This window comes from Dryobates pubescens, chromosome 14, assembly GCF_014839835.1.
Source record: "Dryobates pubescens isolate bDryPub1 chromosome 14, bDryPub1.pri, whole genome shotgun sequence".
NCBI classification, from domain to species: domain Eukaryota; kingdom Metazoa; phylum Chordata; class Aves; order Piciformes; family Picidae; genus Dryobates; species Dryobates pubescens.
Window position 1 is genome coordinate 2,060,669 of NC_071625.1, and position 23,256 is coordinate 2,083,924.

The window sequence follows — 23,256 nt, forward strand, 5'->3', positions numbered from 1 at the left end:
GTCTAAAACTCCTTTTTTCAGCATCTGACCACACTTTCTCTAGCAACATTTTCAGCTAACCCTAATCCTTTCAGTTGCTCCACTGTCTGAAAGCAATAGCACACAAAGGTCTTTGTACGTAAGAGATCCTGCAGGAGAGCTCCACATCAGTACCACACTGTAACCAAATTCACTCCAGAACTGAAAGCTCTCTAGTTACAGTCAGGATTCTGCCCCAAAACTATCAAACTCCAAGTGGCAGGGCTTGCTCCCACCAGGGCTTAGCGTGATTCAACGACTCAACCACCAACTACATCAACTCAAGCTGCACTGACAAGCCTGAACACTTTTAATCACCTTGCAGAAGATGAGTGTGGTCCTGCAAGTTGTGCAAGACTTTACAGCTGTGCCACGAGCCATGCTTTGCACTGCACATTCTCCCTCAATTTTCTGTTTCAGGAAGGAAATAAACTGTGTTTGGCACAGAGTGCACTGTATTAGTACAGCAGGCACACAGCCAACATCAGCCTATTCCCTATCTGTTCCACTGCTCCTCAGCATCCTACTTAGAGCTCTTCAGATCTGCTCCTCTTCCTGCATCACTCCATAAGCTAAGTGATCCAGAGAGTGAAAGGTACCTCATAGACTCTTCTCACCAAAGAGCCATGATTTTGCCATGATAATCCAGGGATCCTGCCCAGTCAGTGCTGGAACAGACAAGGGAAAGAGTAAGAACTAGAAATGCACATGGCTGTTAGTGTCAGGGGGTCTGTTAAGCAGGGTGTTACACGAAGGCAAGTGCTCAGAGTGCTCAGTTGCCAGATTCAACAAAAAGTTCAACTAAAAACATTAATCCCAGTTCTGAATATTTTTTGTGTGTGTGCATAAATCCAGGGCAGGGGAGAATGTAGTTACAGTCTGCACAGTGCTGCAAAGGCTTACAAAAATCCTTTAGTACAGAAGCTGTTAAGCAACACTGCAGGGTATGATGTACCTTGTGCTTCTGGCCTTAGGGAGTTTTGATCACCTTAAGCAAAAAGATAACTCTGCTCTGCTAAAAGAGAAGAAATCTGTTTCCCAGACAAAGAGTAAAAGCACTCTGGGCTACAGTACCTTGGGAAATGTGAAGCTTGCTTTTATTTACAATACATCAACTTAAAACAGAAGGGCTTTTTATCACTCTCACCTAAAGAAGTTTGTGCTTTATGCACTTTCCATCCTTCTTTCATACACATTTGGAAAGTTTTAAATAAAACTAAAGAGAGAAGGTATTTGTTCAACCATGGCATTACAGATTAGCAACTTCCACAGTCTCAAGTTTTGCCAAGTCACAGAGTATTTAAGTCAGAAGAGAAGAGTTTACAGATGTCTGAGAATCCCACTGAATTCCTGTTGAAGAAAAATACATTTTGCTGGAAGAGATGTAAGGCAGCACATTTGTCAGTTGGAATAAGCAAGATCTAGTTCATTGCCTTCAGACCACTTGTTCACTTTATTAGGTGTAAACCAAAGGCAAACCAAGCAGGAACAGGACAGCTGATTTTATAACTCTGATGGGGCAGGCTTTTTGCCTCAGACAAAACTCAATCTGTTTCGTCCTTCCTTTGTAGTAATGGCACCAAGGAACAGGACTGGGAGTACAGGTATCCTCCACCAGCTACCAAGGGTCTGGCTTATCTCAAAGGGGCCAAATGCCACTGCAATACACAGCCTTGGACCGACATCAGACAGGCAAATGGCAGTAGAAGAGTTCTTTCATTGTGGCACTTTGTAGAGGTGAGCACAGTTACTTCACTACTGCCACAATATGTTTCCTCCTCTCCGACACCACTGGCACAGACCCTGGCTTGCTGTGCTTACGACGATTCAGCTCCCTAGGAACAAACAGAAACAGGAAAGTGAAGCTCAGTAGTCAGCACACAAGATTTAACTAGTGCTAGTTTTCCCTTAAGCTACTAATGGAGATAACCTAGCATTTTAAAAAAGCACGACTTGTTCTGCTTGCATTCATCAAAAGCTGTGCACTTCCTCCTTGGAGGAGGAGGACTGTCCCTCTGAAAACCAAAACTGCCTCATTTACCCAAGTTTTACACCAACTTTACTCAAGTTTGTAGAGTCTTTCAGCAGAGAAAGAAGACTAAACCCCACTACCTCTTGGTTCTACTGTTGTAGCCATTAATTTAACAAAGTATGACACCTTCTGCTCCTAGAAATTCCAATATGGCAATGATCCAGGTGATGGAAAACACCCATCCTGGAGTCTGGCTTTGGGGGAAAAAAACCCACAGCACAACAAAGCCACACACAAAAACCCGTCAAAAGAGAGCCAAGAAACCTCTGCACACCCAAACCAGCCCATTGATTCCACTGCAATGCTGCATCACATCATGCTTGACAGACCACTGTGCCTCCCTCCTTCCAACACAGTGCTTGCTCCTTACTCTTAAGGTACATCTGGGAAGCAGCCAGCCCTCACTGGCACTCGTCTGCATCTTCCTGATAGTCAAATGTCCATCAGCCAGCAGCTGAGGGTCTCTTACTCAGATGTCAGAGGAAGCTCACACTTGCCCAGCCCACACACTGTAGCCCTGTCACTCCCATGCACTGTTGCCACAGCCCTGCAGTGATGTGTTTCAGGAGGGCCAGGAGAAAGCAAAGGCAGAGGAGGGTAACATACTTGCGTCGGCGAGCTTCTCTCATGATCCTCTGCTCCTTGATCTGGCAGAAGATGCTCTTGGGCAGGTGCCGGTGCTGAGCGATGCGTCTGATCTTTGGGTGATACTGGAACTTCTCCTTCAGCTTCTGGTTGTAATTCATGGCTGCCTTCTCTCGTGGTGCAAGCTAGGGGGGAAGCACAGACAGGGGTGGTATTAAAGCACACAGATTTAACTGTCACCGTTCTCTCCACAGAGCCAAACTTCAGCTTTCAAGTCAAACGGTTTTCCTTCGAGCAAGGGGAGGTCCAGAACAGGGTAGGTCAATTTCAACAAGATCCCAAGGCTCAAGACACAAAACATTATCAGTTTCAAAGTTCAGTAAAGTAACTGAAGTTACTCCCTGGGGGGGGAGGGGGAAATCAGATTTTAAATGTGCTGTAGAGAAAGAAGAGAGAACAGAAACAGCTTGACAGTAAAACCTCTTTGATCAGGCCCTGCTTCCTTTCCTATCCTCTGCTGATGATCAACTTTTGCTGTGAAACAAAGATCTGAAGGCATTTTAATCACTAGCTAGTGTAAGTACAAATGCTTTAAATGAGTTGTCTTCATGAAGAGCTTTACAGACAGCTCTGTAGGTGGCCTAAATCTCACCCAGTGCCTTGATCCATTAGGAAGCACAGTGCATGTACCAGATTTCAAGCATTAGCTTGGCTATATGGCACACAGGGAGTTCCAGCTTTCAGCAGGCAGCTAAAAATACCTTAGTACCACAAGCACATGAAACACAGGTGAGCTGCTATTACCACTGGAGCCTTTTAGCCATGTTTAATGCTGTCTCTGAGCCACCACTACCACTACTGAAAGTGAGAAATGCCTTCTCCTGACAGCTAACCTACAGAGCATTTTTCCCCCCACGAGGCATGTTTCCTTTGCTCCTAAGGCTTATTTATCAACACAAAACAAGCTCTGTCTGCCCTCTTGTTTAAAGCAAGTGCTGCTTCTCAAGGAGTGTCAGCCTCTGTATGTTTTGGACTTGCTCAGATCTCTGGGAATTTCAGCTGCATTTCAGCCTAGTGAGCTTTCACATAACAGGGAGTGGAACATCTCTCTTAGGAGGAAAGGCTGAGGGAGCTGGGGCTCTTCAGTGTGAAGAGGAGGAGCCTGAGGGGTGACCTCACTCATTAGATAGATGTGCAGGGCAGTGTTGGGAGGATGGAGCCAGGCTCTGTTCAGGGATGTCCAATGATAGGACAAGAGGCAAGGGGTGCAAGCTGGAGCACAGGAGGTGCCAGGGAACAGAAGGGAACAACTTTGTCACTGTGAGGATGACAGAGCCCTGGAGCAGGCTGCCCAGAGAGGCTGTGGAATCTCCTTCTCTGGAGACTTTCAAAACCCTCCTGGATGTGTTCCTGTGTGACCTACTCTAGGTGACCCTGCTGTGGCAGGGGGGTTGGACTGGATGAGCTTTCAAGGTCCTTTCTAACCCCTAACACTCTGTGATTCTGTGGAACATTAAATATTAACAGAGGACAAGTCCATCCTCTTCTTTCTACCTTCCTGCCCAAAATACACTCTGTAACTCCACTATTTCAGACATCATAAAAGCCTTCATATGTCAAACAAGCAGTGGCACAAGCCTTGTGCTTGCCCACATTTATTTCACCCACTACTACCTGCACCTAAAGTATTAAAAGCAGAACACTAGCTCAGACAATTTCTCTTTATTCACCTCTATAAATATCTTATTTTCACAAGGAACAAATAAAGCATCCTGAGTTTCAGACACAAACCAAGGGAAAAAAAATAGGCAGTCACAAAGCCAACAACCTTATTAAACACTAAACAAAACTTCCAGGGATGAGGCTTCCATCACCTCCCTGGGCAACCTGTGCCAGTCTCTCACCACCCTCATAGGGAAGAACTTCTTCCTAACATCCAATCTGAATCTCCCCATTTCTAGTTTCGCTCCATCCCCCCCAGTCCTGTCACTCCCTGACACCCTCAGAAGTCCCTCCCCAGCTTCTTATAGCTCTCCTTCAGATACTGGAAGGCCACAATGAGGTCTCCTTGGAGCCTTCTCTTCTCCAGATTGCACAACCCCAGCTCCCTCAGTCTGTCCTCACAGCAGAGCAGCTCCAGCCCTCTGCTCATCCTCGTGGCCCTTCTCTGGACACCTTCCAGCATGTCCATGCCTTTCTCCCCTTTGATATCAGTAACAGGCTATTTCTTCTCCACTCTTGACATGACTTTTATCATGCTCAGATAATTTTGATCCAAAATACCATCATCTGAAAGCAAGTATTAATGAAACCTATAAAGCAGCAACTGCTTTGTTGAGAGAGTAAAGAAACCAGGTACCAGATGCAGTTGCTCAGTGCTCAGACAATTCATCAGAGGTAGACAATGGATTTAATCTGTTTCTCCACACCCTTGTATTCCTAAACCCCAAACCCTTCTACTTTACTTACACTTACCATCACCTCTGTCTACTGGCAAGTGAGTAAATTTTACAATCTTAACCCACAATTTCTGAAGTGAAATTCCTTCTAGGGAGCCAGCCTGAGGAAGTGGTTGACTCTCAACAAATCCCAGGTGCTCCCACTCTGCAGGAAGCTGCCAACATCATCCACATTGAAGCGCTTTTACTCTCATTCAAATGCACCGATTTTCCTTCCAGTTGAGAGCAGCAAACTGCTGCCAGTTCAGCATAACCTTGATGATTCTACAGACAAGAGGTGAATCTGTAAGTTAAAGATATATCCAGGATATCTCATTAAAAACATTAATGGAGGTGAAGAGGTGGTTATGTTTGAGCCTGATCCCATTTTTGTGTGTACTGTGCTCTACAGGAAGGCAGGAACCTGCTAGGAATGCCAGGGCCCCTATCCTAAGTGCACCCCCATCTACGTGATGATAATGACAAACAATAAAGTTAACTTTGCCATAATGACAAATCAATGCCTGTTTATGACAGGCAGCACAGAATGGCTTAGGTTGGAAGGGATCAGCTACTCCAGCCTCCCTGCCATGGGAGATACAGATAGCTAAGAAAGCAAACTGCAGTGTTGTCCTGAATTCCAACCTCTCTTGCAAGTCATCGCACACGAGGTCAGCACAAAGAGCTGCTTTAAGCTGGAGGAGGAGTTGTAAGCAGCATAATTTAGCAGGATTAGAGATTTGGTTTGCAGGGACTGGAACACTCTACAATATACCTGATCTAGTGGCAGATGTCCCTGCTCACTGCAGAGGGTCTGCACCAGATGACCTTTGGAGGACCCTTCCAACCCAAACCACTCTACCATTCTATAATGTATCAGGATTTATGACATCACAACTGGAAGACATGCTGGAAAATGGTGTGTGACCCTTTTCTCCATGCATTCCAAAAGGAACTGTGCAACTTTGCTCCTGTGGGAGGGAGAGAGACATTACATGCTATTACCAGAGCAGCACTTCACAGCAAATACCTGGAGTGAAAAGGGGGCAAAAAAAGAACTCTAAAATGCAACCAAGTTGTCAGCAATAGGAAAATGTGTCCTCAAGCAAACTGTCTATACATCTCTCCTCCCCCCAGGTAGAGGCTGGTTATTCTTCCCATCTAAGCAGAAGGCAGGTAAGCATTTTTCCAGAGCCCTGGTTGAGAAGTTAAAATCACCTCTACCACAACATTCTCCTCTTAAAGAAAGCTGGATTTGTACTGTGCAGTATTTAAACCCCCTCCAGCATGAGAATACAGAAGGGCTGTTTGTCTGTCCCGTCCAGGTTGCCCTTCTAGGTTAGGGCAGACAGAGCACAGAATGTATTTTTAGAGTGCAAACATATCCCAGCAGTTTTCTACACCAAAGCTTGTCTGTCTTCCCCCACCCCCATTGTTCTGCTGAAGACACCTCTCTAAGTTTATTACTCGTTGTTTCCACAGACAAAACACTTCCTGCATCTTTACATCGAAATAGATGACACAAAACACCCAAAAGGTAGCATAAAACCAAAGTTCCATGTGCACTGAATCACAACCCCAACACCCACAAGGAGGAAGCCGTGTCACACAGGATCTGGTACTGCCTGCTGGCAGCCTTAGCTCACAGAATGGAACTGCAGACTGAAAGGCTATGCAATTACTTCAGCTTTGAAGCACTCCTGCTAATGCATTTTGCTAGATCAAAACCAACACTTGTGACTCCACTTCCTCCCATCTTTTTCAGTCCTTAATCAAACCCTATTATTATTTTTGCATCTTGTAAGAAAGCAGCAAACCTGTGGTCCTCTGCTGTCAGCCCCCACACTGCTTTTACTGAAACACAATCGTTCCCAGGCAGAAGGTTTTGGCCTTCAACTGGCCAGAGCTCCAATTCCTAACTACTTTGGAAAGGTAACACTGCCAAATTGTGCAGCTGTTCCTCACAGAAGTGAGGTTAGTGAGCACTTACACTGAGAACTGCAGATGTTTTGTGACCTGGCAATACAGATTGTTGAAGCTTTACTGAGGCTCCATTGCTTTCCTGACCATTCAAAAATCCCTGGGGCCCTGCCCATGGCAGGGGGTTGGAACTAGATGATCCTTGAGGTCCCTTCCAACCCTGACAACTCTATGATTCTGTCCCTTTCTTTGTATGATTAGATTAATTCTACTCTAGTCACTGAAGCCTACTAGGTACCTTTTCAGAGATTCCAAATGTCTCCTAGAACAGAGGCACAGAATCCCCAAGCACACTCACCATATGTTATGTACATTATATGGATGCTCTGGAGTAGCTAGACAGAAAGAAGACATTTTTCACAATGAAGTGAAATGCTGGAACATGCTGCCCAGAGAGGTAATAGATGCCCCATTCAAGCCAGGTTGGACAGGGCTCTAAGCAACCTGATCTAGTTGAAGATCTCCCTATTCATTGCAAGGCAATTAGACTAGATGATTTTTAAAGGCCCCTTAGAACCCAAGCCACTCCAGGACCCTGTGATCTTGAAAGTCTTGTTTAATTGAGGCTTTTGCTTCTGGACATGTAGAGCTAGATACTGTCTGCAAAATAAAAATCAAGTCCTACAGAATAAATAATCAACGTTCATTAAACCCCCCCTAAATATTTCTAATTACTTAAAAGCCATTTCTGCAGCAGGTCCAACAGAGAGATTTGAGTTTTGTTACCCCTATGTGAATCCACACAGCTTTAATTGCCAGTGGAGTGGAGACACAGCATGCCTCTGGCTCCTCCAGAGACTTCTACTCTTATTTTAATGTTCCACTGGTTTTGAGTAATGAGTGCAATGCCAAATACATTAAAAACCAAAAGAAACATGCATGTCAGAACTGATGGCTGCTGGGGTAGCCACAGTTCAGAAAGTACAACTTGCCAACTGCATGAATGCTCCTCAGTCACAACACAAGCACTATATATTCACTGCAACTCCCTGGGAACTCAGCAGTGCTAAAACCAACACTAGGTACTCACCAAAGGGGAAAATAATAGTCAAAGATTTTCTCTTCTCTTTCAGAATGCTGGTTTCTATCCACCCCCACCAAAAATACCCACCTTAAAATACAGTGTATTACAAGATGTTAGCATTAGATCAGAAATACAGTGACCTTTGGATGAGTCACTCAATCAAATCTCCTCAGCAAAGGAAAAACAGCAGACCAAGCAACTAAGCATTTAGGATATTCTGACACTTCTGACAGAACTACTGAATGTTCAGCTCTGAATATTTGGAGTGCTCAAAAAATAGCCACAGAGCATGGAAGAACTGGACATGTCTAAAATCAGCAAGCATATGTCTGTGAAGATAAAAACACCAGCCCTCTAAAAAAAGAGGCAGCAGTTAGAGTGGAAGAGCAGGAAAAACAGTGGAACCTGATAAACAGCCACCAACAGGGGCAACTTAAAAATCACAGGAACTACCCCAGGCTGGACTGAACAACATTTGAGAGCTGTCTGAATCCCAGCAACATCTCTAAGGTATATCCAAGAACGTGATTAAGCCATAAAGATTCCACTCTTAAGTCTTGTTGGCAACAACTTCTCCCTAAACATCTGCAAAATGAAATTTCAGAGTGCTTTTAAAAAGAAAACACCAAGTTAAAAAAATTAACAACTATAGCAGCTTCAGTTACTAATTTAATGTCCAAGTCCCTGCCTTGCCAAATTCAACAGCATCGCTCTTGAACACATCTCACACAAGGCATGGAGATGTGAAACGTTATCTAGTTCTAGTTCAGTTACATCTGATGATGATTGTTAATATTAAGCAAGGCCAAAAACCAATAAAGTCACCTTGTATAGCAGTAATGAGGCACAGAAATTGATTAGTGTAAGTTACAACAGAAACATAGAATGCTTTGGGTTGGAAGGGACCTTTAAAGCTCATCCAGTCCAACCCTCTTGCAGTCAGCAGGGACATCCTCCACAAGATCAGGGTGCTCAGAGCCTTGTCCAACCTGATCTTGAGTATCTCCAGGAATGGGGCCTCAACTACCTCCCTGGGCAGCCTGTTGCAGTGTTCCACCATCCTCATGGCAAAGAATTTCCTCTTAACATCCAACCTAAACCTGCTCTTCTCCAATTTCAGACCATTGCCTCTCTCCCTGTCACTGCAGGCCTTTGCAAACAGTCCCTCAGCAGACTTCTTGTAACCCCCTTCAGGTACTGGAAGGCTGCAATTAGGTGTCCCCAAAGCCTTCTCTTCTCCAAGCTGAACCCCCCCAAGCTCCCTCAGCCTGGCCTGACAGCAGAGGAGCTCCAGCCCCCTGATCATTTTCACCTCCCTCTCTACTAGTCTCAGGCTTCCAAGTAAACACAGACATCGAACTGCAATTGTTTCAGAAACCATTTGAGAAGTTCAGTGTGAAAGCAACAACCCCCCCAAACACCTAGCTCTTGGGATAGAAAGCAAATAGAGAGATGCAGCTCTTACCACCCCCAGCTTCTCGGAAGCGTTGGCTTTCCAGAGGCGGATGTTCATCTCGTCGGAGCCGCACAGGATGTATTTGCTGTCGGCAGTCCACTTCACGGTGATGACGTGCTGCATTCGCTTTGTGTGGTACACCTCCCTGCAACGAGGGCAAGCGTCTTCAAAGGACCTAGCACCACTCCTCCCACCATTACCTTGCAGGGAGCAGGCAGCATTCCCTTCAAGGCAAGTCTTTTTTCCACTTTTGGGGGTGGTGGTTGTTTGTTTTAAAGGACTTTTTCCTCTTTTTCAACACTGTGCTCATCTTAAAGCTCTAGAGAGATATACATGAATTGTGGACTCACAACAGACCACCGAGGAGAAGATGCTCTTCAAGCAAGTGCTTTCATAGAAATTACAGTGAATAGCTACAGATTAACTGTGCAAAACGTGCCACAGGTACACAATGGGAAATGCACACTATTCAGAGCACTGGCAGGGTTGGAAGAGACCTCAAGGATCAGCCAGTTCCAGCCCCCTGCCATGGGCAGGGACACCTCACACTACAGCAGGTTGCTCACAGCCACATCCAGCCTGGCCTTCAACACTTCCAGGGATGAGGCTTCCACCACCTCCCTGGCCAACCTGTGCCAGGCTCTCACCACTCTCATAGGGAAGAACTTCTTCCTAACATCCAATCCAAATCCCCCCATTTCTAGCTTTGCTCCATCCCCCCCAGTCCCATCACTACCTGACTCCCTAAAATGTCCCTCCCCAGCTTTCTTGTAGTTCTCCTTAAGATACTGGAAGGCCACAACAAGGTCTCCTCAGAGCCTTTTCCTCTCCCAAAACAGTTAGCCACAATGTTTAATAACACAAGAATTTAAACTAAATAAAACCAACCAACCCAAGCAAACCCACAAAGGAGCTGAAATACCCAACTACATTTAAAGTGTTATTGCCAGACAAGAAGAAAATTAAAACTATCTGTACTTTAGATAGAAAGGAAAATGTCAACAGCCCCTCTCAATTTTTAGTACAATCTAGGAAGGGATTGTATGAAATACCTATCAAGACAAATAGTTGCACTGTGCACACATCGACCGAGTGGCAGCTTTCAGCTGAGGTTGGAGAGGGAGGGAACTAATAGTAAAATGAAATCAAGAGTAAGGGAGGGAGAAAGAAAGGAAGACCTGACAACTGAGAATAATGAAGGTAGGTGTATGAAGAACAAATGATCCCAGCCAGATCTGATAACTTGCTTCAAATTTTCAAACTAGGAAAGAAAATACAATACTGACGGAGAGTCAGGAGATGTAATCTGAGCTTCAGCAAAACATTAATACACTGCCTTATGAAATCTTGCAGGGAAAACTAATTCAAAGTGAACTGTCTACAAAGCAGTGTCACATGGATGAAAGCCTGGTTTAAAAAGTAATGAACAAGAGCTAATAAGCAGGGTGAAACAGGTCACAGAACTGTCCCAGACACAGGAATTCACACGACAATGCTTTTCACGCCATGGCTTTAGCAATGGTCCACACAGGACGGAGGCAAGTCCCTCAAAACCCAAATGCTACAGTGCTGTAAGGCCCTGCAAACATAAATGGTGACAGATACAGTACAAGGGGACCTAAAAACTATGAAATATGGGATTCATTTTGGTAAAATACAAAAGTGCACCCAAGAACAAGAATCCACTGTCATTTCAACCCAGAACTGCCTAAGTACTGCTAGCCAGGAAGTCACCTCTCAATTTACATGACCTGCCAGTCTCAAGTCACAGAGAGAGTAAGATTTCAATATTCACAGGAAGTGAATGCCCCAATGAAGATGGTAATGAATGAATTCAAAGTCCCAAGTGTGGCAGTTCTAGGCTTATGCCTTTAAAATTTTGTTATGGATTTTGAGCAGAAAAATATAAATAAATCACTACTGGGTGTGCAAAAGAAACTAGAGATAATTCTACATGATTCCATTGGAGCAGTATCTGCTGTAAGACTGGTAGCACCAAAACATTCTGGGGGCTTCTCCTCTCTAGAAATACTAATCTGCTTCTACCTCACCTTGGCTGCAATGTTTTGGTGGCACTCTAACAGCTACTTACTTCTTCTCTGCTCCTTTCTCCCTTTTGGACAGGGGCTGGGGAGGGCAGAGGGACAGCTTCCCTGGTCTCTGACTGGGGGGGTTCATGTTGTTTGCTAATGGTAAATAGGTGTAAATACTGCAAATCCTGTGTATGTTGTACATGTGCATTGCACTCCATTGGAGATTGCAGTTCTGCCTGTAAATACAGCTTCCATTTGCTTCCAGCTGAGCTGGTCTGGCCAAGTTAACGTTGGGGGGCAAGGAATGAAGGGCAGCAAGAGAGAAAGCTGCAAAATCACTCACCTGCTGTGACCTTTGTCCACAGGGAAAATGCGGATGGACTTGTCAAAGCTGGCAGAGACAAACTCCTTCCCGGTGGGCGAATAATCCACGTCAAGGACAGCAGAGACGTGATCCATGTGCACCCTCATAGGGGACTCCAGGTAGCGCATATCGAAAGTATATAAGCTTGGAGAGAAACACCAGGAGCTTAATGTCTGAACAACTCCTCAGCACACACACTGGTGCTGAACACTCGATCAGACACACACTGCACTTCAGGACAGACCCACAGCGCAGAGGGTCTCCTTAAAACTGCTCACAGTGAAGAGCGATGCATTGTTCAGGGCTTGAAAATGCTTCAATCGTTGGATCAGACCTAGGATTCTTGCTTACTGTCAAAGAACAGTGGCAGTCTGTGATGTTAAAATGATGTCAAAGAACTAAGACAGTCTTCACTATTCCCTTTATCATCTGACCAAGCATTTCTCCAACCATCACAATGTCCTCCCTTACTCACCTTCAGATACAAGTATATCATCTCAACGTGGCAGCAGCTCTGAAGCAAGCCTATTAACTCTGCAATGTTTCTGGGTATTCCCATACTGGCAACTCCCAGTAATTCAGTCTACTGTGCAGTTCCCATTTGGTGGCATCAAAGTTACAGTTGAAGTAGTTAAAAAGTCTATTTTTAGCATGATGACAGATCATCAGGATAAACATTAAAAACATAGGGTTAGCAAAAAACAAGGTCACACTTACTTGTAATCTTCATTGGCTGCTGTGAATACATAAGCTTCCATGGGGTTCCAACACAGTGTGTTTGTCCTCATGTTCAGGATAACCTGAAAGACATTTATTTACATGTTGCTGCCTTCCTACAGGCAGTAAAATACTTGCTACAGTCCAAAGCTCCTCACACACCTGGACACAAGCACTTTCTAGACACAGAACTATGGCAGAGAAATAGTGACATAACAATACTGGAACTGGAACTCAAGAACTTCCTGTCCCTTATCACACACTCACTGCTTTATGCTACATGGCAATTAAATCTCCCCCTGTAAGACATCTCTGAGGCAAATTCTTCTAAGTGGTCCTTTAACAGGTAAGCAACAGGAGCATGTTATTGGTCAACATGCAAACCTGGAACTTCTGAAGAGTTTAACTTCTCCATCATATTTACAGGAACCTCTAAGAAAGTTTAATTAAATGGTTATGTCAAGGGTTATAATCCTTAATTGATGCTGTGAACCAGCACTTACAAAGTAACACTTTGATGTTCTCCAAGTTATTACTATCCCTTTGCTATCTTATCTCTAATTGCAGTTCATGAACTCCCCAGGACAGCTGCTATTTCTTCTTGAAGTGCTAAAGGCAATGGAAGTAAAAGTCACTGTGCTGCAGTTTACTCACCATTATCACTGCTTCAGCAGTGAATCCTTTGCTACACATTCATAAAGATTTGCTTCCTGATAGTAAGCAGATAGCTAGAGAGGCCAGTTTGCCTTGAAGTGGGAGGAAGGCAGCTGATGACAGCCTAGTGAGACCCTTCTACTTTGCTAACAGAGGACTAGAAGAGGCATTAAGAAGCTCTGTGTTTGATGCCTCCATCCTGGGGGGCAGCTGGGCCCCTACAGCAGAAGGGGAGACAGAGAGGAATCTTTTTTCCCCAAATGGTCATGTTTGGTCCAAGTCCCTGCTCCACATCTTGCTTCACTGTATTTTAGCCAAGTTTTCAAGCCCTGCACTTGGGAGTTAAAATAGTGCCTAAGAAAAGGATTCTCTGTATGGTTAGTTATATTCTATAACAAACATGTAAAGCAACCTGGGCTGGAAGTGATTTACATATGGAAGTGATTTAAATGCCTTAGGTATGTAAATAATGGCATCTCAGAACTATCTAAACCTGTAGCAGAGCCATCTTTCTGACACTGTTTTTTAAATCAATTGCAGACACACTTAAGTAATTTCATCAGAAAAAGTACCTATTAAGACAAATCAAAGTTGTCATCTCCCTGAAGACTTGGCTATCTTAGTTAATCTATTTTAACTGTGAACACTCACTCACAGTGTATCAGCCTGCAGATTTTGAGCTTACTTCAATGCAAAACCAGATCACCCAAATAATTATCTGTCCTCCCCTACCACCTGCAAGGTAAATTGATGAAGTGAACTGCTACCAATGTTATAAGCAAAAGGAACAACACAGTTCCTGTCAACTGTTTCAGTGCTGAAGTCTATCACTATAACAGTCTAAGCTTTCCTGTGACCATAGAGGAGCTGGTACAAGAACAACTTGAGTTTTAAAGGGTACTGACTTGTACTAAAACATAGCAGGAGTTCCCTTCATCTTTTCCCAGCTCTCTGTAGACTAGTTTTTATTTTGCACTTAGGCAGCAGCTCACCCTCTTATCCATCATTCTTTGAAACTTAAGATTTCAAACCACAGAGACAGGACACTGGTGAGTTCCACACACAAACACAACTTTGATTGCACTGCAATTCTGAACGTTTCTACTAGGTGCATAGGGAAGGGTTTGTCTCCATGAAAAACCAAAACGTCTTGCCAAGTGCAGAGCAAGGCTCTCCACGGGTGCAAAGGAAATGCCTTAGGAGTTACCTTGTTTCCTTCTAGCACAAAGGATAAAAAATTAAATACAGAGACAGAATGCAATAGAGGAACACAAAGTTCTTCCTGTGAAATTGCTGTCAGGTCAGGCACTTTATCAAGAATCACAGCAGAGCGAGCGTGACAGCCCGTCTGAACGCAGGCAAGGCCTCCTCTAACTCTGCCTGGTTTAAATCCCAACATTAATTCAAATCCCTTAAAAGACTCAAAATTAGAGGATGAAAACTCAAGTGAAGTCACAGTTCAGAGCTTCCTTTTATCATCATCAACAATTACAGACTATTTGTGTGTTCAGTACAATTATTAGTGCTGTATCCTTCTGTTAAATAGACAAAGATTACCTTCTTTAATGGAGTTGATTTTCTCATATCATATAGCACAATATTTCTGTCAGAAGCACAGCTTCCCAAAAGGTATGTCTAAAAAAGGCAAAGAAAAGAAGAAAGAAAACCCATGTGTGTGGTCTTCTCTACACTCCTAGAGTACAGTTAACAGTTTACATTAGATTCCCAACCTGCTTCACAAAGCTGATAGCTAAACAGATCCTTGTTCAGTCAGGGAAGCACGTTCATTGGTCTTGATATGCAGCTAATTATTCAGCACAAACATTGTGAATAGCTTCCCCTCTCACCCAGGCCACTCTGCTTCAAAAGTAACAAGTAGTTCCTCATCAACACTGCATCTACAGACTCAGCCCAGCCAAGAGGTACATAGGAACTGCTTGAGAAGATCAAATGCAACTGTTTTGCCCAGGGAGAGGTCTTGATCACAGGGAGAGCAGTAGTGGAACAGGTAAGAGCTCCACAGCCACATAACTGCTCACTGTATGATTGAGGCAGGGCATATGTATAGCTGTGGGCAGAACTAAGAAGGTCCTACTCCTTTTCCTCCTCTCCCCCACTAACAGAGATAAAAGGAAAACAATACTAAAATATACAGTGCTATATTCCAAAGTAATATAGCCACAAAATACATCCTCATACACAACATATATCCATGTAGCCATAAAAATACATGTATACATCCCCACAAATAACACATATCCAAATCTAACTTTGGGAAAAGCTGCTAAAGATGGTGTGATAGAGTCTAGACCTTACACAGCTCAAGCAAAACAGTGGTTTGCAATATATAACAGAAACATTACCTCAATGGGATTAAATTTTACACTGCTTATGCTATCAAACCCCCACGTCAGAGAACACATAGGACTTGTTCTTTGCTCATCCCAAATGTCCACTTGCTGGCCACAGGTGGCAAAAACAGCATCCTTCCAGTGGTGATCAATTCCTGTATACACAGTCTTTAAAACAAAAAACAACAAAAGTAGTTACAAAAACAATTGTACAGATAAATATGCAAGTGTGTTCTGTCACAACAAAGATCCACAAGTCACTGCATAAAACCTCTGTCATGTATTCACTCATTTATATGACTGTAAAGCAAGTCACCTCTGGTACCAGAGATCACATCTTGTAAGAGGGCCACGAGGATGAGCAGAGGGCTGGAGCACCTCTCCTGTGAGGACAGACTGAAGGAGTTGGGGCTGTTCAGTCTGGAGAAGAGAAGGCTCTGAGGTGACCTAATTGTGGCCTTCCAGTATCTGAAGGGGGCCTACAAGAAGGCTGGGGAGGGACTTCTCAGGATCTCAGGTAGTGATAGGACTAGGGGGAATGAAATGAAGCTGGAGGTGGGGAGATTCAGGCTGGAGGTGAGGAGGAAGTTCTTCACCATGAGAGTGGTGAAGCCCTGGAATGGGTTGTCCAGGGAGGTGGTTGGGGTGCCATCCCTGGAGGTGTTTAAGAGCAGGCTGGATGAGGCTCTGGCCAGCCTGATCTGGTGTGAGGTGGCCCATTTGCAATGTCCTGGCTGACTTTAGAGCAAGTGGGAATTTTTAAGGATACAACAACTTTTCAGTGAGGACCTGAGCAGCTCCTATAGACATTACAATGAAAGAGTTTCAAAGTAGCCATTTAAAAATAGGGATTTAACGTTGTCCTTCAAGCAAACTTATCACAAACTTGAAGTGCTGAGATGTATACATTTAGCCTGCTTTTGTCTAAAAAAAAGAAGAGTTACAATTTTATATTGAATGGCTGCAAGGTAGTGGCATGAAAAGAAAATTATTTACTGCAGACAACACACATCTGAAGAGACACAGACTACAGAATGATCTGACCAGCTCACAGGGAAGGGATTATTAGTAGAGACAGAGCTGGGCAGCCTCTGGTGGCATTTGAGAGTTCTTTCTGGTTACATGTAAGCTAAGTATAATGAAATCTTGAACATACTTTAGAAGTGCCACTATAAAATGTATGCCATCCCCTTACAACCCATAATGATAACAGGTGATACCAAACTATTGCTTTCTCCTCCTTTAAAAGCTAGTTAAGAATTGGTTCAAAATTAACTGAAAAGAAGGGATGTGGGAAAAATCAGAACTTGGATTTACTACCTTTCCAAGGATTGTATGAATAGGTTCTTCCTCCTCTCCATATTCTGGGCTCTCCATTTTCCACTGCTTCACAGTTTTGTCATCACCAACCTGGAGATATTGTAGAAAGCATGTACAGTGTTATGTAAACATAGTCTGGGTTTGCTACTACTTGTGCTTTGCCATTCAGTACAGGTAGCCTTCAAAAGAGAGTGATGCATGACACACTGAAAACCACTCTCTTCTGCCTAGTCACAGATCCCTTTTAGACCTCTAAGCTGAAGATCAGTTCTCATCACAGTATTTCACTAGGAACTGAAAAGCTACACATACATCATCTGGCTGGAATGGAGTTAACATTCTTTGTAGCAGCCCTTATGATTCCTTGTATCAGGACTGGTTTAGCCATTGTCTTAGCTATTGCTGAACAGTGTTTGCACAGTGTCAAGGCATTATTCCCCCCAACTCTGTCAGTCATCATCCCTGCCTGCCCCAGCAGAATACAGGCTAGCTGTGGGCAACAGAAAGGGAGGGGATACAGGCATGAACTGAACTGCCCAAAGGAGTGTTCCACACCATGTAACATCATGCTCAGCTATAAAATTCAGGGAGCAGAGGAAAGGGGAGGCAAAGGCTGGCCTCCCAAGGGGCTGCTGCTCAGAGACTGTGTGGGGATCTGTCTGCTTGGTAAAGGAGATGACTACCTACCTACTCTCCACTGTTTCCTCCACCACCCTTCATTCACTTATTCAACTGGTTTTACCCCAATCCAAAAATCTTTCCCAGTTTCCAAAAGAGACACTCCCAGGGTCAAATAGGGAAAATAAGAGCTGGGATGGTGACTGTTTTTCAGTGCTACATTTTGTGATTCTTAATCAAACAGCACCCTAAAATGCAAATTGTCTTCTGCAAGTCATTTTGATATGCATGTGAACAGTCAAAAGGTACTTTCCAGCTCAGGTGCTCCAGTTGTCTGCTCCTGCACTATGCACAAGCTTTTGCCCACCTGTGCAGTGACCTGGATCAGGCATGATGGTCCAAAAAATGCCATTCAAGTTTAACTCTCCTGGCAGCACTACTATTGTTTCTTCTTCCCTTTTAATTTTTAGGAGGAGGGATTGCCAAAAGAGGATTCTGATTTGGAATCACTCAGAAATTTTCACTGTGACTTCCCCTCCATCCTAACTGTCCTCATGACCTGCTATGGTACTTCAGGAAAGATGGATGTACAGCAGTGAACCTGAATGTACAACAAGGAACTTCTTCAGTGTCCAGCTCAAAAGAAGCAATATCTCAGGGGACACTCTTCAAAACTAATTCTTCTTATTCCATCACCTTAGAACTGTTTTAATGCCAAGAGGAAGGTATATTATTTTCAGATGCTTTACATCCAACTGAATTAGTTCTGGTTAATATAAGCCATGGAACCACCTTGACTTAATCAGTTAATCTTTAATCACAGGGGATATGTAAATGGCTGCTTTTTAAAGCATCTGCACATTCTTCAATGAACATAATCTGCTACTTCCATGAATTACTCAAGTTTTAATTACATGACCATTTGTGAGCAATTTGCTGCTGTTTATCCCTTCCACACTCCTAACGCCCAGAACACAGCACAGACACACACACACTCTTCAGAAACAGGACTGCCAGGTTCACTGACAAATTAATAAGTGTATTCACATAATATTTATCCAGTGCATGGCAGAGGGTAATATGCTGAGTGGAAAGCAGATGGTGAGCAGGCTCTGCTGCGCCAGGGAGGGACACGCTGCTCACCGTGAAGAAGGAGGTGCCGCAGAAGCGTGCGCACATGCCTCGAACGAAGCCCTCGTGGGCTTGGATGGTGCGAATGCACTGGCGCTTGGGCAAGTTCCAGATCTTGACCTGTGCAAACCAGAAAGGTATTCTCTTGTCATTTCAGTTGCCTACAGCCCACAACTCAAGTACCAAGAGACTACACATGTTGCAACGAAACGGCAGAACCGGCCTGAAGGCTGGCCGAAGCTCGTGTTCCCCCTGCGTCGTTATTCCCTTCCTCAAAACAAATGAAAGCCAGAAGTGCAGCTTTCTAATTTACTTACCATTAACCAGGCTGGAAAAGACCTTTGAGGTCATCCAGTCCAACCTATCACCCAACACCATCTAATCAACTAAACCATGGCACCAAGTGCCTCAGCCAGGCTCTTCTTAAACACCTCCAGGGATGGTGACTCCACCACCTCCCTGGGCAGCACATCCCAAGCGCCAATCTCTCTTGCTGGGAAGAACTTCTTCCTAACGTCCAGCCTGAACCTCCCCTGGTGCAGCTTGAGACTGTGTCCTCTTGTTCTGGTGCTGGTTGCCTGGGAGAAGAGACCAACCCCCACCTGGCTACAACCTCCCTTCAGGTAATTGTCGAGAGCAAGAAGGTCTCCCCTGAGCCTCCTCTTCTCCAGGCTAAGCAACCCCAGCTCCCTCAGCCTCTCCTCCCAGGGCTGTGCTCCAGACTCCTCCCCAGCTTTCTTGTGCTTCTCTGGGCACATTCCAGCAACTCAACATCTTTCCTAAACTGCTCTTTCTTTCATGCCCCTTCCTGCAACCCTAGCTCTACACTTACTGTATTTTTGCTTTTCCCCATTTCTGAACTAGAATTCTGAACTAAAAGACAGCAGCAGTGGTCATTTTTAGCAAAAAAATACCCCACTGAAGAGAAAAGCTTAAGGCAAATAGCCTTTGGTCCAGTTTCAGTTGCTGTGCTACACTTTACACAGACACCTACCTCTCACAGAGGTTTTGGGCCCATTTGAAAAACAAAGAAAGGAGGTCAGTTTTTACATTGGAGTGTATTTGCAGCAGCCAGTACTTTATCTGCTCCATCAGTAGCTAAGAAAACTGGCCAACATTTCACACTGATTTATTCCCCTCCTCTCTGAAAAGGTTAATCTCCTTCACACTGCTCCATGATACATGCAGTAACTATAAAAAGCAGAAAGCAAGCAGCTACCCAGCAGACACTGCTAAAATACAGGAGAACCATGAAATGGAGAATGTAAGGGTGAGAGAGGGCAGAGAAGACAGAAAACAGGCCATTTTTTTCTGCAGCTGACTCCAGTTAAAGTGTCCTTGCTTGCTACTTGTAACATTTATGCAAAATAATCAAAGACAGGGCTGCCATCTCTTCAGTAATAGGATACATCAGGATCCCAAAATGTTTCTGGCTGCGTGCCTCTTCCCTCTAGCTCATCTGACTTCAGAAATCTTATTACTCTGCAGCAGTTTAACTTCTCAAAGGGAGGAAAAGACAAACAAACACCCAAAAGAAGGAAAGAAAAGAAGGAAGAAAGGTACCTTGTTTGCTGTGGTTTGTAACTGCAGCTTACCTCTCCATCACAAGCTCCAGACAGCACTGTTGACAAACTCTTTGGGTGTTTGGCCATGCAATTAACTCCATCTCTGTGGCCATCAAGGGAGCTAAGAAATGGCTTTGCAAACACCCGTTCCAGCTTGGCTGCGTTCAGAGCCCTTGTATACTCTCGTGGAACCTCGAATGGATGCAGTGCAGGGTCATAGTTCCTGGGAACTGCAGTAAGAGTAACAGACACATCAGAAAATCATGGTGAATTCAGAAGCTCTTCTCTTGGATTTTTCTGCCATGGGAGATTTCTGCCACGCTTCTGATTCTTCCTGCTCCTCCTGTCCTGACAGAGGTCTGTGAGGTCATTAGTGAGCTCACCTAACAAGTTAAGTTAGTAAAGGCTGAAATAACTCTGAAATTATTTTGTCCTTTTCAAGGGAAGGTAAAATAGAGAATGAACTGCAAGCTGCAGGTAACTTCTAACTGTTATTAAGAAGACAAGAACTACAACAAAAAAAACCCTAAACACTCCATAAACCCCTACCCCTAAATTTAACACACAGAAAGGACACAGCTACATGGACATGCAAAGAGGCAACCCAGCTCTCTTCATGCTCACTCTGCTGCAAGCCAGCCCTGGCTCAGAAATAAGACTCATTAGTTCACTACTTTGGGTCCTCTGCTAACTCTCTATCTGGTTTCCCAGACAGAAGAGTTACATCCAACAAGCTTCAAGCAAGTGTCTCTCTGCATCTGCTTGCACAGATCACCTTGCAATAAATTAAGGAAGTCAGTGGATATTGACATTATGCTTCTGGTTTTTGCCTCTGTCATTTCATTTCGTGCAAAAAGGTTGAAAAGTCACTACAGAAACTAACAACAGATCTCTCATTAAGAGCTGATACTTCATATTAATATTTATTAAGGGCTGGTGAAGGGTCTGGATAATAAGTCTTATGAGGAGCCACTGAAGGAACTGAGATTTTTTCAGTCTGGAGAACAGGAACTCATTGTTCTCTAACACCACCTGAAAGGAGGCTGTAATGAGGTAGGGTTTGGTCTCTTCTCCTTAGTATCAGGTGGTAGAACAAGAGAAAAAGGCCTGAAATTGTGCCAGGAGAGCTTTTGATTGGATATTAGGAAAAAGCTCTTTATGGAAAGAGTGGTCAGGCATTGCAGTAGGTTGCCCAGAGAGGTAGTGCATGGGGACATGGCACTTCAGGACACAGTGCTCTCATGCTGTTGGCTGGACATGACAATCTTTGACATCTTTCCCAAACAAAGCAATTCTATGATTCCACAATTCAGTCTGCTAGTTTCCAAATACTACTTGATGCACATCAAACCCTGTAACATCTCTGATTAAATGGAGTTGGGTATGAGTCTGTATTATGGCAGAGCATTTAACAGCTCACACACAAAATCCCACTTAGAAAATTAAGATGTATTCAGCTACTGTGTCAGTGCATAATTGCAACATTTTTGCCTGTTACAAGGAGACAATGTTAGTTATGATGATGCTGCTTCACACAGCACGGCCACCTGCCTCTGATTCAGCCAAACAGGTCTATTGACCTGCTCAAGAGAGTTTGTTGTAGCACATCCAGGGCTTTTATCCCTGCTCTTTCTGACAAAGGGTGGCCGTTCTACAAACTGTACTTCTGCCACTAGGGAGAAACTAAACCTCATTTCTACACTAGAAGTGAAGCTAGACGACTGCACAGCAACAACTCTACAGAGGACGCACAGCCCAGAGCATGGAATGCAGCATCCCATCTACCAGACACCGCTGCAGCTGCGAAGTTGTACGTTCACAAGAGTTTTGCCATGTTTAGTAAGGGATATGCAAGAAGTGGGGAAAGCTATTGAAAGCAGGCAAGAAACGGCAGCAAGCGGAAATGACTGCCAAGAGTAACCTAGGCAATGCTAAGCGTCAACCCGGGGGACCAGAACGGTGACTAAACTCCGCACTCGTCCTCGGAAGCGTTTCTAGGCCACGCTCCGTCGCGCCCGGAGCCGGGTTCCGGCAGCCGCCAGGCCCCGCCGGGAGGGCGGCGAGAGCAAACGACTGCCCCGCACACACGCGGCACCGCCGGGGGCCGGCAGCCGCTGGGCAGCCGGGGCAGAAGCCGGAGGACAGTGCTCGTACCCTAGCCCAGAGCCTCACGGCCTCCCCAGCGCCTCATGGACGGCTGAGCAACTGGGGCGGGCCGCGCACGGTGACGTGACCGCCGCCGCCGCCTCCTCCGCTGACCGGCCCGGCTAGGCCCAGCGGTGGAAGGGAGAGAAGACCACCGCCCGCCAGGAGCCCGTCGGCTCGCAGCTGGCGAGCACCCTGCGCCGGGGGCAGCTCAGCAGCGGTGCGGGCTGACAGCCGCCCGCGCGCGCGCCTGCCTTCCTTCCGCGCCGCCGCCGCCTCCTCCGCTGACCGGCCCGGCTAGGCCCAGCGGTGGAAGGGAGAGAAGACCACCGCCCGCCAGGAGCCCGTCGGCTCGCAGCTGGCGAGCACCCTGCGCCGGGGGCAGCTCAGCAGCGGTGCGGGCTGACAGCCGCCCGCGCGCGCGCCTGCCTTCCTTCCGCGCCGCCGCCGCCTCCTCCGCTGACCGGCCCGGCTAGGCCCAGCGGTGGAAGGGAGAGAAGACCACCGCCCGCCAGGAGCCCGTCGGCTCGCAGCTGGCGAGCACCCTGCGCCGGGGCAGCTCAGCAGCGGTGCGGGCTGACAGCCGCCCGCGCGCGCGCCGCCGCCGCCTCCCTCGGCCGCTCACCGCGCTGCAGGTCCAGCTTGGTCTCGCGCACGTAGTCGTCGGGGTTGCGGCTCAGCACCTTGACCCGCATCCTCGCGCCGCACACGCGCCCGCTCCCGCGCCCTCGGGAAGAGCGGCCCCGCGCGCCCACGTGACCGGATGCGCCCGGAGGGCTGTTCTCGCGAGACGCTGCTCCTCGCGGCCGCCGGGCCGGCTGTCAA

The 23,256-nt window shown here is 45.6% G+C and overlaps 1 protein-coding gene across 1 annotated transcript; it reads right to left on the bottom strand.

The window, feature by feature from the left end:
- Nucleotides 1–1,102: 1,102 nt before the first annotated feature.
- On the bottom strand, nt 1,103–23,176 carry DCAF13 (DDB1 and CUL4 associated factor 13). The gene is made up of 11 exons (XM_054167425.1): nt 23,057–23,176; nt 20,317–20,516; nt 18,734–18,841; nt 16,973–17,062; nt 15,665–15,820; nt 14,859–14,936; nt 12,648–12,730; nt 11,910–12,074; nt 9,543–9,678; nt 2,657–2,820; nt 1,103–1,853 (listed from the first exon to the last, which is right to left on the bottom strand). Exons 1-11 carry the CDS (start codon nt 23,124–23,126, stop codon nt 1,766–1,768), a joined length of 1,338 nt encoding a protein of 445 aa, XP_054023400.1. The 5' UTR covers nt 23,127–23,176; the 3' UTR covers nt 1,103–1,765.
- Nucleotides 23,177–23,256: the final 80 nt, after the last annotated feature.

Bases quoted from the DNA above. Each gene is read 5' to 3' on its own strand.
- DCAF13 (XM_054167425.1), bottom strand. From the start codon at position 23,126: ATGCGGGTCAAGGTGCTGAGCCGCAACCCCGACGACTACGTGCGCGAG. The intron at 17,063-18,733 runs GTGAGCAGCGTG...CAATATCTCCAG, and splicing joins GCGGCACCTCCTTCTTCACG to GTTGGTGATGACAAAACTGT. The intron at 2,821-9,542 runs GTAAGAGCTGCA...CTTCCCCCCTAG, and splicing joins CTTCCGAGAAGCTGGGGGTG to CTTGCACCACGAGAGAAGGC.